General features: G+C 35.2%; 1 protein-coding gene across 1 annotated transcript in view; it reads left to right on the top strand.

The window, feature by feature from the left end:
• Positions 1-4,984, top strand: part of LOC132551545 (multidrug resistance-associated protein 1-like) — a 54,815-nt gene extending 49,831 nt beyond the window's left edge. Inside the window, exons 28-32 of the mRNA XM_060215698.1 lie at positions 558-704; positions 960-1,118; positions 2,733-2,899; positions 3,372-3,566; positions 4,299-4,984. Of these exons, the coding sequence (XP_060071681.1) occupies positions 558-704; positions 960-1,118; positions 2,733-2,899; positions 3,372-3,566; positions 4,299-4,413 (783 nt within the window). The 3' untranslated portion in view covers positions 4,414-4,984. The remainder of the gene's footprint in view (positions 1-557; positions 705-959; positions 1,119-2,732; positions 2,900-3,371; positions 3,567-4,298) is intronic.
• The last annotated feature ends 10,134 nt before the right edge of the window (positions 4,985-15,118 follow it).

Raw genomic sequence — 15,118 nt, 5'->3', positions numbered from 1 at the left:
ACTCACAGAGTCAGGTAACTATTAGACCTCTACAAAGGGAGGCTACTTATACACACTCAGGGAGGCAGGTTACTTAAATAACTCTACACACTGTACACACGCAGAGAGGCAGGTAACACTTAGACCTCTACAAAGGGAGGCTACTTATACACACTCACAGAGGCAGGTAACACTTAGACCTCTACAAAGGGAGGCTACTTATACACACTCACAGTGGCAGGATTTGTACTTTTTCTAAGTAAGGCATGGACTAAAATGTCTGCTACTTACTTAGATATGATGACTGGTAGATGTTATTAGCTTAGAGGTGAGGTCACGGAAACATTCTTAAAAAAGAATTGTTTTAATCCAACATTCATTTAACTTATATTGTCTGTTTGAAATCAATCATATCATCTGCATAATGATAAAGTCTAGAGTTAAAGTATTGGTCATATGGCATTGCTGGAAGAAATGATGATAAAAGTTTTACCAAACAAATTTGAAATCATAGTTGACAGTTGTGTTTGAACTGACAGAATCTGAAAATAAATCCTTTTTATAATGCAATGTTGCAGGCTCCTTGGGACATAGAGGACAAGAAGCCTGACCCGAAATGGCCAGATTCTGGAAAGGTGTCATTTCAAAATTATGGCACAAGGTATCGGGAGGGTCTGGACCTTGTCCTAAAAGGGATCAGTTGTGAGGTACAGCCTGGAGAAAAGGTAGGTACACCAGGAATGAATTGTTTTTCTTCCTTTGTCTTGATTTAAACTTTTGTTGAATGTTTATCTATCAGTATTGTATGGCTTCTCAGAAGAAACATGAAGCTTTCATTCCGGTTGTGTGTCTCTGCTGAGTAAGAATAGTGAATTTCAGAACAGCGGAACAAATATTTGTTTCTTTACCACCTGTTGTTATAACCTGATGTATACAGGTAAATAGATAAAGACTCTGTGTGTATTTCCTTTGATTGTCAGGTTGGAATTGTGGGAAGAACCGGAGCAGGAAAGTCCTCTCTGACCTTAGCATTATTCCGCATCATAGAGAAGGCCCAGGGCAGTATCATCATAGATGGGATTGATATCTCCTCACTCGGACTGCATGATCTACGATCCAAAATCACAATTATACCTCAGGTAAGGTGAAGGTGGTATTTTGTTAGATAGTCATATATAAGCCAGTAGATAGTGTATCACCTAAACATGAATTACTAATGCACGAAGACAGAGGTGTTTTGTATAGAGGTTGCCCATAAAGACAGGAGAATGTCATACAGAAGTTGTGTATGTAAACAGGTATTTTATGCAGAGATTTTCTGTATAGACAGGAATTTGTTATACTGCTGTTATGTATATAGACAAGGGTATGTTATACAGAGACTATATTGACAAGGGTATGTTATATGGAGATTGTCTGTATAGACAGGAAGTTGTTATACTGCTGTTATGTATATAGACAAGGGTATGTTATCAGGAGATTGTCTGTATAGACAGGAAGCTGTTGTATAGATATTATCCATATAGAAGGGTTATGTTTTAAAGAGGTTATTGATACAGAAAGGGTTTTTTAAACAGAGGTCTAAATAAACAGTGGCATGCCATAAAGTGATTGTCTGCATAGACAGTGGTACAATATACAATGTTTGTGTATAAAGACAGGGGTATGTTATACAGAGGTTGACCAACTAGACAATGGTATTTTTTACTGAGATTGTCCATATAGACAAGGGTATGTTATAAGGAGGTTATTAATATAGACAGAGGTTTATTGAACAGAGGCCTATATAGACAGTGCCATGCTGTACAAAGTTTGTCTGTATATAGGGGTCTGCTTATATGGGCAGTGGTATGTTATACAGAGTTTGTCTGTATACAGGGGTCTGCCTATATGGGCAGTGGTATGTTACACAGAGTTTGTCTATATACAGGGGTCTGTCTATATGGGCAGTGGTATGTTACACAGTTTGTCTACATACAGAAATTGTCTATATGGGCAGGTGTATGTTACACAGTTTGTCTATATACAGAGATTGTCTATATGGGCAGTGGTATGTTACACAGTTTGTCTATATACAGAGGTCTGCCTATATGGGCAGTGGTATGTTACACAGTTTGTCTATATACAGAGATTGTCTATATGGGCAGTTTTATGTTACAGAGTTTGTCTATAAACAGAGATTGTCTATATGGGCAGTGGTATGTTACACAAAGTTTGTCTATAAACAGAGATTGTCTATATGGGCAGTGGTACGTTACACAGTTTGTCTATATACAGAGATTGTCTATATGGGCAGTGGTATGTTAAACAGTTTGTCTATATACAGAGATTGTCTATATGGGCAGTGGTATGTTACACAGTTTGTCTATATACAGAGATTGTCTATATAGGTAGTGGTATGTTATACAGAGGTTTTCTGTATAGTCATTGTAGTTTAGTGTCATTTTTCAGAAGTTTCTGTAATGTGCAATAAATTTGTAACTTAATTCATTTTTTGCAACAATTGTAAAATAAGTTATAGCAACTTGTACTTATCACTCTTGTTGGCCTGCATGTCAGCACTTGTGGGCCTTGCTATAGGAGGAAACCAGAGTATTGTGGGAAAACCTGCAAAGTCAGACAGGTGACCCCCTACCTTTTCACATCTGTTCTGGGAATCAAACCCTGTATGACTAGGTGAAAGGAGAGAGTGTTACCTCTGTGCCACCTAACCACCCATCACTGGGTAATTACAGAAAGCTTTTGTGTTGTAGGAGCCGGTTCTATTTTCTGGCACACTTAAGATGAATCTCGATCCTTTTGAGCAATACACTGATGCAGACCTATGGAGAGCACTAGAACATGCCCATCTTAAAAAGTTCGTGAAGGAACTTCCTACAGAATTATTACACGAATGTTCTGAAGGGGGTGAAAACCTCAGGTAAGTCAAGATGGTATCATTCTTAATTTGTTGCTCTTTTTATGCCCCACTGTTTAAACAGTTTCATTTCATTGGGGATTTTGATAAATTTTCATAAAAAGAAATGATCTGACAAGTTCATGTTAAAGGGTAGCAAGATCAAAATCACTGTGATTATTTATAGAAATTTGTCATACCGGAATATTTACTTTAAATAGAAACAAAGACATTCATAGATTACAAACAGATTTGATTTGTGTTAGGTTTTTTCAGTTTTTGGCTTAAAACTGAACTGATTTTGTAGCTTTATATGGGTTTACTTAACTCAAAACAAAGTTTCTGTAGTAATGTGGAAAACTTATAAATCAGTATGCTGTAGACTATTACATGCAAGTATTTAAAACTGTTTATCAACTGTATTACTGCTACCAGTGTGAGACAGAGACAGTTGGTATATATGTCCTAAAAATCATTTTTGTACTTTTTATATCAGTGTTGGACAGAGACAGTTGGTATGCCTGGCCCGGGCTTTGCTGAGAAAGACAAAGATCCTTGTGCTAGATGAGGCGACAGCAGCAGTAGACCTAGAGACTGATGATCTGATACAGAACACCATCCGGACAGAGTTCCATGACTGTACCATTCTAACAATCGCCCACAGGCTCAATACAATCATGGATTATGACAAGTAAACATTTTCATGATTAAAACCCATGTGCTTTGTTTAGAACAAGTCTTGGTGACCTATCATTTATAACACATGTTAAAATCTAAGTAAATATGGTTGTATCAGAATGCATTTAACTCAGTATAAATATAGATATTAGTAATTGTACCATACATTGTACATTTACCATCAATACTTATACTTAGTACAAATCTGTAGGTATCTTACCTTACGATTTGCTTCACAGACATACAGATCTGAACACCTTACCTGTGTTTCCTGATACTTATTTTCATGTCACTAGACATAGATTCTGTTACTCACCAGTGGTGTTACAATTTTACAATTTTAATGTTCTTATCAGACCAGTACTTATATGGTCTTCTCAACAAAAATCACAAGCTATCTTATATCATTAAACACATTATCTTGTATCATTAAACACATTATCTTGTATCATTAAACACATTATCTTGTATCATTAAACACATTATGATCCTGTTGTTATTTCAAAAATTTACAGACTGTGGGTGTTTTAAAGCACTTACAGGATAAACATATGGTTGTTCTTTCATAATGAACAAACAGGCTTTGGGTTTATGTCAAGTACTTTTGCGGTAAATGCTTGATTGTGTTTTTCATAAATCAACAGGTTTTAGGTTTATATAAAGTATTCTGAGGTAAGCACAGACTCCAAATACAAAGCAATGACTTTTTTCCTCCAAAATTTGATAAATCTTTCTTTTTTTTCAGGATTATGGTGTTGGACGCCGGGGTAATTCGTGAATATAAAGCTCCTCATGTCTTGTTACAAGATAAGGACTCTGTATTTTATGGAATGGCAAAAGATGCTGGACTAGTGTTCTAAATATGTCTGTATGTATTTGTGATGTAAAGTAACTTCAGGGAGTCTGCAACATATACAGACAACAATGTCCACCGGCCTGTGCTTGTCACCAATAATACAAGTTTGTCCATGTACACAGGATTCCATGACATGTACTCAAGATTCTGTGACATGTTCACATGATTCTGTGACATGTAATCATGATTCTGTCACATGTACCCAAGATTCTGTGACAGGTACACATAATTCTGTGACATGTACACATGATTCTGTCACATGTACCCAGATTTTGTGACAGGTATACAAGATTCTGTCACATGTACACATGATTCTGTCACATGTACCCAGATTTTGTGACAGGTATACAAGATTCTGTCACATGTACACATCATTTTGTGACATGTACACATGATTCTATACTTGTATCAGTTTACTTGTTTCGATAATGCTGTGCTGTATATACATAATTTTATGGCATGTACACATTGGTGTTACACTGTCATCATGTATTGATCTAGTGATACTGCATCACACTTTTGTACTATTATGTGCACTTAATCTTGGCCTTAACACTTGTACTAGTAAGGTTTGCCTAAACCAGTTTTTTTTTTAACCTGGTAAAAAATCTTTCTAACAAAGTTTGAAAATCTCTTCATTCTGAATGAACAGTTCCAAACTGATGTTTTAAATATTATTTATACTATATGTTACTGACTAGGTTATTTTGATACTTTACAGATGAGGGATAATTGTCATATTAAATGAGATTCTGTTTTTGCTTTAGTGTTTTGTTAAAGGTATACATGATAATCTAGTGCAAATGTGTGCTCGTTTGGTGTTGTGTCAACCTCTTAGTGCTTACTCGGTGGTATGGGAGACATGTCTCACCACTCTTGTTACAGGACAGTGCTTTGTATGAAACACTAAGGCTATATGTATTTTGTTTCATAAAGTTTGAGTTCAGTTTTAGCATTTGATTTCTAAAGCACACAATGTACATTGACTGATGTTACTTGTGTAGGAAAATGGTATAGTGTAGTTCATCCTAAATCTACTTAGGATTAACTTGGTTCTGTACCAGTATATAACACAGTCCTAGGACCACTGAGAACTTTGTACTACCTATATATCATCAGAGGACATTTATTGACAGGAAACTTTAAGAATTGTTTGTGTATTGCTGATGTTTTTACTCATAAGATTTTTTTGTTTTTCTAGTTTTTTTAAAGGATTAATAAAGTCTATTAAAGAAGTTTTTAAACAGGAAAAAGGAATCAGATTTTTATGGCAAGATAATCCTAATGATTCTGTTTAAGATATCAGAACGAGAGAAAACTGATAATGTATATCTTAGGTTTCAAGTGAACATAAACAGTTTATAGACCAACAGATTAATTAGCACTCACAGGTTACTATACATATTTTATTCATATTCTATTTTTAGCACTTGGTTTAATGCATGTAGAAACTTTGGATTCCAGTGTGTCTTTCCTCTCTTGTTGAATTGTTTTTTAATTTGAGCCAGTTTGATTATTCTGATAATTTACATTTTATAATCTGATTTTATTCAAACGTGTTTAAAGTACATTGCTGTGGAAATGAGATTTAACGTAGGTTCAGTATAGCTGTGTGGTTTGTTTGACCTAGTTATAACTATATCACAAAGATGTTGAATAGCTGTGTCAGTGAGAGTCTTCACCACATTCTACTTTATAGCTGTATCACAGTGATGGTGAATGGCTGTGACAGTGATGGTGAATGGCTGTGTCACCACATTCTACTTTATAGCTGTATCACAGTGATGGTGAATGGCTGTGACAGTGAGAGTCTTCACCACATTCTACTACTACTTTATAGCTGTATCACAGTGATGGTGAATGACTGTGACAGTGAGAGTCTTCACCACATTCTACTTTATAGCTGTATCACAGTGATGGTGAATGGCTGTGACAGTGAGAGTCTTCACCACATTCTACTTTATAGCTGTATCACAGTGATGGTGAATGGCTGTGTCAGTGAGAGTCTTCACCACATTCTACTTTATAGCTGTATCACAGTGATGGTGAATGGCTGTGACAGTGAGAGTCTTCACCACATTCTACTTTATAGCTGTATCACAGTGATGGTGAATGGCTGTGTCAGTGAGTCTTCACCACATTCTACTTTATAGCTGTATCACAGTGATGGTGAATGGCTGTGACAGTGATGATGAATGGCTGTAACAGTGAGAGTCTTCACCACATTCTACTACTACTTTATAGCTGTATCACAGTGTTAGTGAATGGCTGTGACAGAGATTGTGAATGGCTGTGACAGAGATTGTGAATGGCTGTGACAGTGATGGTGAATGGCTGTGACAGAGATTGTGAATGGCTGTGACAGTGTTAGTGAATGGCTGTGACAGTGAGAGTCTTCACCACATTCTACTTTATAGCTGTATCACAGTGATGGTGAATGACTGTGACAGTGAGAGTCTTCACCACATTCTACTTTATAGCTGTATCACAGTGATGGTGAATGGCTGTGTCAGTGAGAGTCTCCACCACATTCTACTTTATAGCTGTATCACAGTGATGGTGAATGGCTGTGACAGAGATTGTGAATGGCTGTGACAGTGATAGTGAATGGCTGTGACAGTGAGAGTCTTCACCACATTCTACTTTATAGCTGTATCACAGTGATGGTGAATGACTGTGACAGTGAGAGTCTTCACCACATTCTACTTTATAGCTGTATCACAGTGATGGTGAATGGCTGTGACAGAGATTGTGAATGGCTGTGACAGTGAGAGTCTGTGACAGTGAGAGTCTTCACCACATTCTACTTTATAGCTGTATCACAGTGATGGTGAATGGCTGTGTCTGTGACAGTGAGAGTGAATGGCTGTGACAGTGATGGTGAATGGCTGTGACACTGTGATGTCTACTTTATAGCTGTATCACAGTGATGGTGAATGGCTGTGACAGAGATTGTGAATGGCTGTGACAGTGAGAGTGAATGGCTGTGACAGTGATGGTGAATGGCTGTGACAGTGAGAGTCTTCACCACATTCTACTTTATAGCTGTATCACAGTGATGGTGAATGGCTGTGTCAGTGAGAGTCTTCACCACATTCTACTTTATAGCTGTATCACAGTGATGGTAAAATGTATTGATGTTTGTTAGTGTAACTGTCAGGTTGTATTGCTGAGGGTGATGGATAGGGCTTTTTTTTTACTTGCTCATTATTATAGATATTTGTTTTCTATAGCTTGTAATATTTTGTTCATTACATGTACAAACTAGAAGTTGTGTTTGTATACTCTTAATTCTTTTAATTTGTTCAATCACATGGTCAAGTGTTTAGGTTAATGTTTTTATTGTCTGATTGTATCTCATGTTTTTTTTATTATTACTCTCTTGATTTTTTTTTGTTTACCATTACGAAGGGCTAGAGTTGAATGGAGGTTTCATTTGTAATGGTGTTTTGTTAGATACATGTATTTTTGTGTTAGATACATGTATTTCTGTATTACCCAATTGCATTTCTATCGTATATTTGTGAAGCCAACTTTACCAGGAACTTGGTATAGATGAAAAAGATGTTTGTTTCTAGTTGTATCACAAAGTACCCATTAGTATATTGCCAAATATTATTATCAGTCATTAAATTATCTGATTAATATATTTTTTTGGTATGGCCCTTATATTTTTATAGGTCTTACTCATGTCTGTTCTCCCTGTTTCGAGTCAGTGTCATACCTTAAGAATCTCTCATTAGATTTGGTTCATATTTACCCCATACTATCATGACATCAAGTTTTACACCCGATCATATTGTAGTGATCATCAGTAAAGGTTAAAGGGTCAAGGTTCACTTTTGACAATTCTACAAATTTATCATTACTTGTTTAAAGTTTGTCTAGTAAATGTTTTAAAGGTATTTTTGATGACATCCGTTCAGTTGTAATTTTATTTGATTTTTTCATGGAAATGTACTCTTAAATTTGAAGCTGCAGGTTAAACTTCTTAGTAAGGGTTTTATGGCATAGTTTGAAGAACGCCATCAAGAATTTTTAAAAAAATTGTAACTATGTAAATTATAAGTTTTCCACTGTATGAACATTGGACACAATCACCAAGAAAAGAACTTATTTAGTAATGATCTAGCTTTTTGCAAATCCTCAAATGTCAAACCTGACAGTTTGATATATTTGTTTGGGAGGAGTTGATTATTTTGAGGTCACTACAACCTGTACATTACTGTTTTACATAAATGTGAGGTATCCGTGTATCAAGTAAACAGGTAATTTAAGTGTTAGTGACTTTGGTATTAATTATAGACTTGTAAGTGGTGTTGGTGTAACTTAGTGCAACTTAGCGTATAGATAATTTCAGTGTACAGTTTATTGTACATTGCAATTCAGTGTATACTTTCATTTTATATTGTCTGATGAAATACTGATATATTTTTTTCATGTATGATATTTTTGAGAAATCCTTTGTGTTTTCAACTCTTCTGATCAATTTATTAAGGTTTATGATTTTAGATTTTGAAGTAACAAAAGATGAAAGAGAAAAAGGGACACCTTGAGCCAGTACAGATATTCTTTCTTTCTCCATACTTTCATCATATACCACAAAAAAATCTTGGTTGTCTGCCTTCTGTATAAAGATTTAACCATTTTACCTGTGTTTTAATAACGGTGTAAATTTAATGCCACTTCTAGCCAGAAGCAAGTTCCATCCCCAAGACTTATTCTGAGGAGCTTTGTATCTTGTACATATTTTTACATACTTAAATCAAACAATGATTTTTCAACTGTTAACCATGAAACGGACGAGGAATAAATTGCCCTAAATAACTACCTAGTCAATATTTATTAGACAGGGTACTGATCTTGCACTGTCTTGGATTTATTTAGATGAGTAGCATGGTGTCTCATCGTGTACAGAGTTACTACTCTATGTATATTTTTGGTATTCCTGCCCGGTGGAGGTACAGCAGTGAATTGCTTGTAATAAGTATCCTGCCTTACTTTTTATGTACATGAAAGAAAGGGATTTATAGTGCTGCCCTTGTTCCTCTGGTTAGCATTATGTACATGTACCTGCAGCACAGGGGCCTGTAATATTTATACTTTGCTTGTTATTATTATTTTTGTTGTTGTTGACTTTGGGTATGTAAAGCACAGAACCAGGTAAATTTCCATGGCAGTCAATCTTTGCCATATCTCACCAACGTTTGAAGCTGAGATCTCGGTTACTTCACTAAAAGTGCTTGAGCTGGATTGTGGAGTTTGGTATCTGTGAAACATTAAGTCATGTGTTTCAAGGAGAACTAGATCAGAAAGGACACGGTATGAACCGTTTCACAAATAGTTTTGTGTGACTGTACATTAGTTGAAAATGGAAAATGAACCTCAGGGGTAAACGTTTTTTCTGTAACTAAACTTCATCATTAAGTTTTATGTATGTGAGACAGTGGATTTCCTTAAAGCATTATTACATCTGTTATGTTTTTGTTTGTTTTGGCTCTCAATCCATTTCTTCTCAAGAGGGTAGATATTCTCTTTCCCCTTCATTTGTTTAAGAATGCATGTTTCTTGACAGTGACAATATTACAATCAGTGGAATAAAGTATGATTTCTAGAAAACTTGTACATGAAGTATGACAATATTTGATAGAACACATGTATTCTTAGTTAAAATAGATATGCTAGACTGTTATAGCATCCCAATGCATTAACTATTTCTTTGAATTCCATTCAGTGAAAACTACCAACAGAATGAACTTGGAAACTAACCAAATAACCAGTAAATACACACTGTAGTTTTAGGATTAAATCTGAAAGAAGGCATTGAAATTTTTGTGATACTTTATACAATAAGATTGGGTAAGATAGTATCAGAAAGTTCAAGGAAAATTTGACATTAAAAAAGTGGAGGTAGTTGAAACACATTTTTACAGGGTCCTAAAGTAATCTTTGTTATAACAATAAATGTCAGGTTGAGTACTGAATACTTCATTCCTGGCACCAGCGTTTTTGTAAAATGTCTCGAATAAATATGTCGGAGAAGAGAGGAACTTTGAAATAAGGATGAGTTCACATTTGATGTTTGTTTTAAACTTCACTGTTTTAAGTTTTTTTATCATTCACTTTGAAAATGTGAGATTGCAAATTCACAAAAGAGGGACATCAGATACATACATGCATTTTTCTATTATAAAAACATATTTCATTTTTTAATTGAATATGGTTTTATTGTCAAGCCAAATACAAAAATTATGTTAAAATGTTTTTCTTTTTTTCATTTAAGCTAGTTAAGCCACCAAATTATGATTGATGCCTATGTAATCAAATACCATAGCAGTATTTGAGGTCTGATACCACTGTTCTGGGAGTGAATGGACGTTGTTTTGGAAGGTGGAGTGATTTGGAAAGTGATGTTACTATATGTTTAATAAGCATCATGTTTATGTCTATAGTCTTAACATTAAATTATATAAAAATAATCTTGTAGTAAAAATGCTGTCTTCTGTCATCTTTATGCATTAGTATTATAAGTGTGAAAATACAATGTATTAATTTTGATGAAATGTTATACATGCTCCCTGAAAATTTTTGAGAAAGACTTTGTGTATACATTGGTTGTACTAAGAGAATGTGCAGTGTACCAAATTCAGGGTCCTTGACCTCTCAATTACAGAGTTATTGCTCTTTGTTAAAATTTCATGTCCAGAGTATAAGTTTACTTGCATTCAAGGTAGGATAGCGAAACTTTATGTATACATTGATCATACCCTGACAATATGCCGTGCACCAAATTCAGGACCCACAAATGCTTAACTGCAGAGTTATTGCCCTATGTTAAAAATACATTGTCAAGAGTGTAGATTTGATTGCATTAAAACTAGGATCATAAAACTTGACAAATACATTGGTCATAATAAGAGAATGTACAGTACTAGTTTAACCAAATCTGGGGCCTGCAATCCCTTAATAACAGAATTATGGCCTTTTGTTAAAATTTTGTATTCAATACAGTTGTTTTCATATTTAACATCATGCAACCTTCACCTTTTGACAATACAAGTTGATTTATGTAGCAGGTAAATTATAAGATAATCCAATAAGGATACTAATATTATCAGACCTGTCATTCTCCAGCTTCACAGAATTTCATTTTTATCTCTCTGCTTTCACCAACTCACAAGAATATAATCAGCCATCAGGTGTATAATACTATCGACTATATTCCTGACACTGCAGTAAAAGTACCAAAAGTTCACTGTATTGTTGTCATTAAGTTGTCTGAAACATTGGTAGAGTTAAAGCTGTATTTCTGTGTTCCTGTTGCTCGTATGAATAGCCAATAAGGCCCATGGGACCTACATCACTCACCTGGCTAATTCAACTATTCAGTCATTTAACAAAAAATTTCAAAATGAAGAAGAAATTCCGAAATTATTTCCCTGAATTGGATCTGACCTTGTGGTCAAATGGAAACAAGATCCATCAGCATTTATGCAATGTTAAGTCCCTTTCTCTAAGGAATATTTCCGACCAAACTTGGACAATACCCTTGTACAGAAGACAAATTCTATAGAATTTGCTAGATTTCCCTCTTAGGCCTCGCACCTCTTGCCTCAGGAAACTCAGACCCCTGGTTTATACAAAATTTGGTTTCTTTCAACCAGTTAGGCTTCTGACCAAATCTCCATCAAGGCATTCCCAAAGGGGCAGATTTTTTATCACAACATACCCAAAGCCATTAACTTTTGTAGCAAATACTATAGTGCTATACTATGTTCGGTGGTATGTTCCGACTTATTTAGGGTATTTCAAAGTTCACTTGGAAGTTTCATTCGGGTTATGGTACAAAAGATCCAGAACCATTGGGGAGGACCAGGTACCTCCCACCATAGCGAAAGTGTCCGAAGGGAATGTCGCTCTGTTTCGTATATTGAAGAAACTTCATGTAAAAGTTGCTAAAACAGAACATCACAGAGATTGCCTTGATCATTGTAACAGAACAGACCAGGCTCCAAAAACACTAAGGACACAAAGTTTTATTCAGATTTGAAGAGGCTCATCTCAAATTTAGCTGACTGGCAGTGAAAACTACTAAGACAGAGTAACCCAAATCTACACGGAAATCACCTCTGCTAAACAACCACTACCTGATACTACCTCCCCCAATGAGATCCTTCACATCAACGCAACAATCAAAGTTAGAGAATCGATGGATACTAATCTACAAAACTATTGGAAATCAACTTTTTGGAACTCAGCCTCTCAAACCTCTTGTTTGGTGGAGATATGGTGGAGGGTATACCATAATACAATCTGTCACTGACGGGTGTATAAAAAATCTGAGTGGACAGACAGATAGGCAGTGCAAGGTATACCATAATACAATCTGTCACTGACGGGTGTATAGAAAACTTAACGGACAGACAGATAGGCAGTGCAGGGTATACCATAATACAATCTGTCACTGACGGGTGTATAGAAAACTTAACGGACAGACAGATAGGCAGTGCAGGGTATACCATAATACAATCTGTCACTGACGGGTGTATAGAAAACTTAACGGACAGACAGATAGGCAGTGCAGGGTATACCATAATACAATCTGTCACTGACGGGTGTATAGAAAACTTAACGGACAGACAGATAGGCAGTGCAGGGTATACCATAATACAATCTGTCACTGACGGGTGTATAGAAAACTTAACGGACAGACAGATAGGCATTGCAGGGTATACCATAATACAATCTGTCACTGACGGGTGTATAGAAAACTTAACGGACAAACAGATAGGCATTGCAGGGTATACCATAATACAATCTGTCACTGACGGGTGTATAAAAAAAAACAACACATTATAGATATTTGGACTTTTAATCAATTGATTCTTTATTAATTACTTAAGAAGCCAAAACAACATCACTGTGTAGATATCACAAATTGAAACAATGTCATCACTTATATACAACACAAGTACCACCATAACAGCAACACTGAAATATAACTTATACAAGAGTGAAATAAGGATAAGGTTAGTGTCCTTTATGGAACAAATGAAAAACTAATACTAATGTATCAAAACTTTTTTTCCAATGACAATATTTTCTTCTGAACTTGTTATCTAAAGCAGAAATGAAATCAAACAGTGAAACATGGGATGAATCTGACTATTGAATTACTAGAAATTTGGGCAGGATTTGAACTTTTTAAACATAGAATGCTATGAGGTTATCAATTTGAACACTTAAAATGAACCATGTGTACCTCAAAACAAAGGAAATATGAAGAACTGACCTGTAATATATTGTGTCCATTGTAATCTTGTAAATGACTTATATGTCTTGTGCTTGGAACACTATGTTCTTAACGAGTATAATAAGAATAAAATATCCAGCTTAAATATTTTGGGTCCAACATGACTTTGTACAGCCATTAGGATTATTCTCAATGTTCATACTTGAGGGAATGCCAGGCTTAGTATTAAAACTCGGAGTAAATATAAGAACTATTCTAAAAATAAACACTAGAGGCAGTGCCAGTATTTGTCAGTACTAGAACTTACTGCCAACAAATACTAGAATCTTAATGCAATGTGAATACTAGAACCCTCCTCAGTGTGAATACTAAAGGCCGTTCCAGGTTTAGTCTATTCCAGAACTCATAGTCAGAAACCAGAATTATTTTTAATGCAAATACTAGAATCAGTTCAAGTGTTAGCACTAGAACTCACAGTAATAAAAGGTCTATTCTCAGAGAGAACACTAGAGGCACTTCCAGGGTTTGTCTGTACTTGAAGTAATATTCAATGAATACTAGAATTACCCCGAGTGTGAATACTGACAGTGCCCGTTTTATTGACTTCTAGATTTAATTGTTAGTAAATAATAGAATCTTTGCTGAGTATGAATAATAGAAACATTATCAGTGCTTGTCAGTACTTAAAATAATACTCTCATTTATTGTTACGCGCAAATTTAGTCAGTTCACAATCTCCCTGTCAGTGAATACTAGAATCATTCTTGGTGCAAATACTAGAGACCATTCCTGTGTTTGTCAGAACTACAACTAATTGTCAGTAATTACTACAACTATTTACAATGCTAGTCAGTACTAGAAATGAAAATATTTATCATTTAATGGTATAAGTTTGTAAAAAAGGAGGACTACACATCCACTTTCTAGGGCTTATAAGTTTTAGACATACATAATAATCCCTGTGAAAACTCCAAAATTTTGGCAATTATGAGTGTAAGTAATACTTGGTAGCATTTTCGTGTCCGACATTTCCTGCTGAGACACTACCAACAAGGTGTACTGGTGACAAGGATATAAGCTATAGCATGTATTGAACAGAAAACAAATTTACATGTACACATGCCAATCCAATGCCCTAACACAGATTTATTAAATGATTTACATTTAACATAAACAAATGTACAAGATATTCTACCATCACACTGCGTCATTTTAATATTACATGTGCTGTAAATCTCTCCTGTCAACATCACAACACTTAACAACAATTTCAACAGAGATAATAAAATTCACATCTAAAATACTAACATAACATATATTTGATTAAATTAATCTTTTTCACATAAAAATGTAGGACTAGGCAATATCTCATTTTTCTATTGATCTGTTTGGTCTAACTCAAGCTTTAATGGCTTCGTGTTTTGTGAATACAATATGATTTGGATGACCATGCTGG

This window comes from Ylistrum balloti, unplaced genomic scaffold, assembly GCF_031769215.1.
Source record: "Ylistrum balloti isolate Yb309-2 unplaced genomic scaffold, AGI_CSIRO_Ybal_v1 Utg370206, whole genome shotgun sequence".
NCBI lineage: Eukaryota > Metazoa > Mollusca > Bivalvia > Pectinida > Pectinidae > Ylistrum > Ylistrum balloti.
Note: the sequence above shows the minus strand (reverse complement) of the source record. Positions and strands in the feature narration are given on the sequence as shown.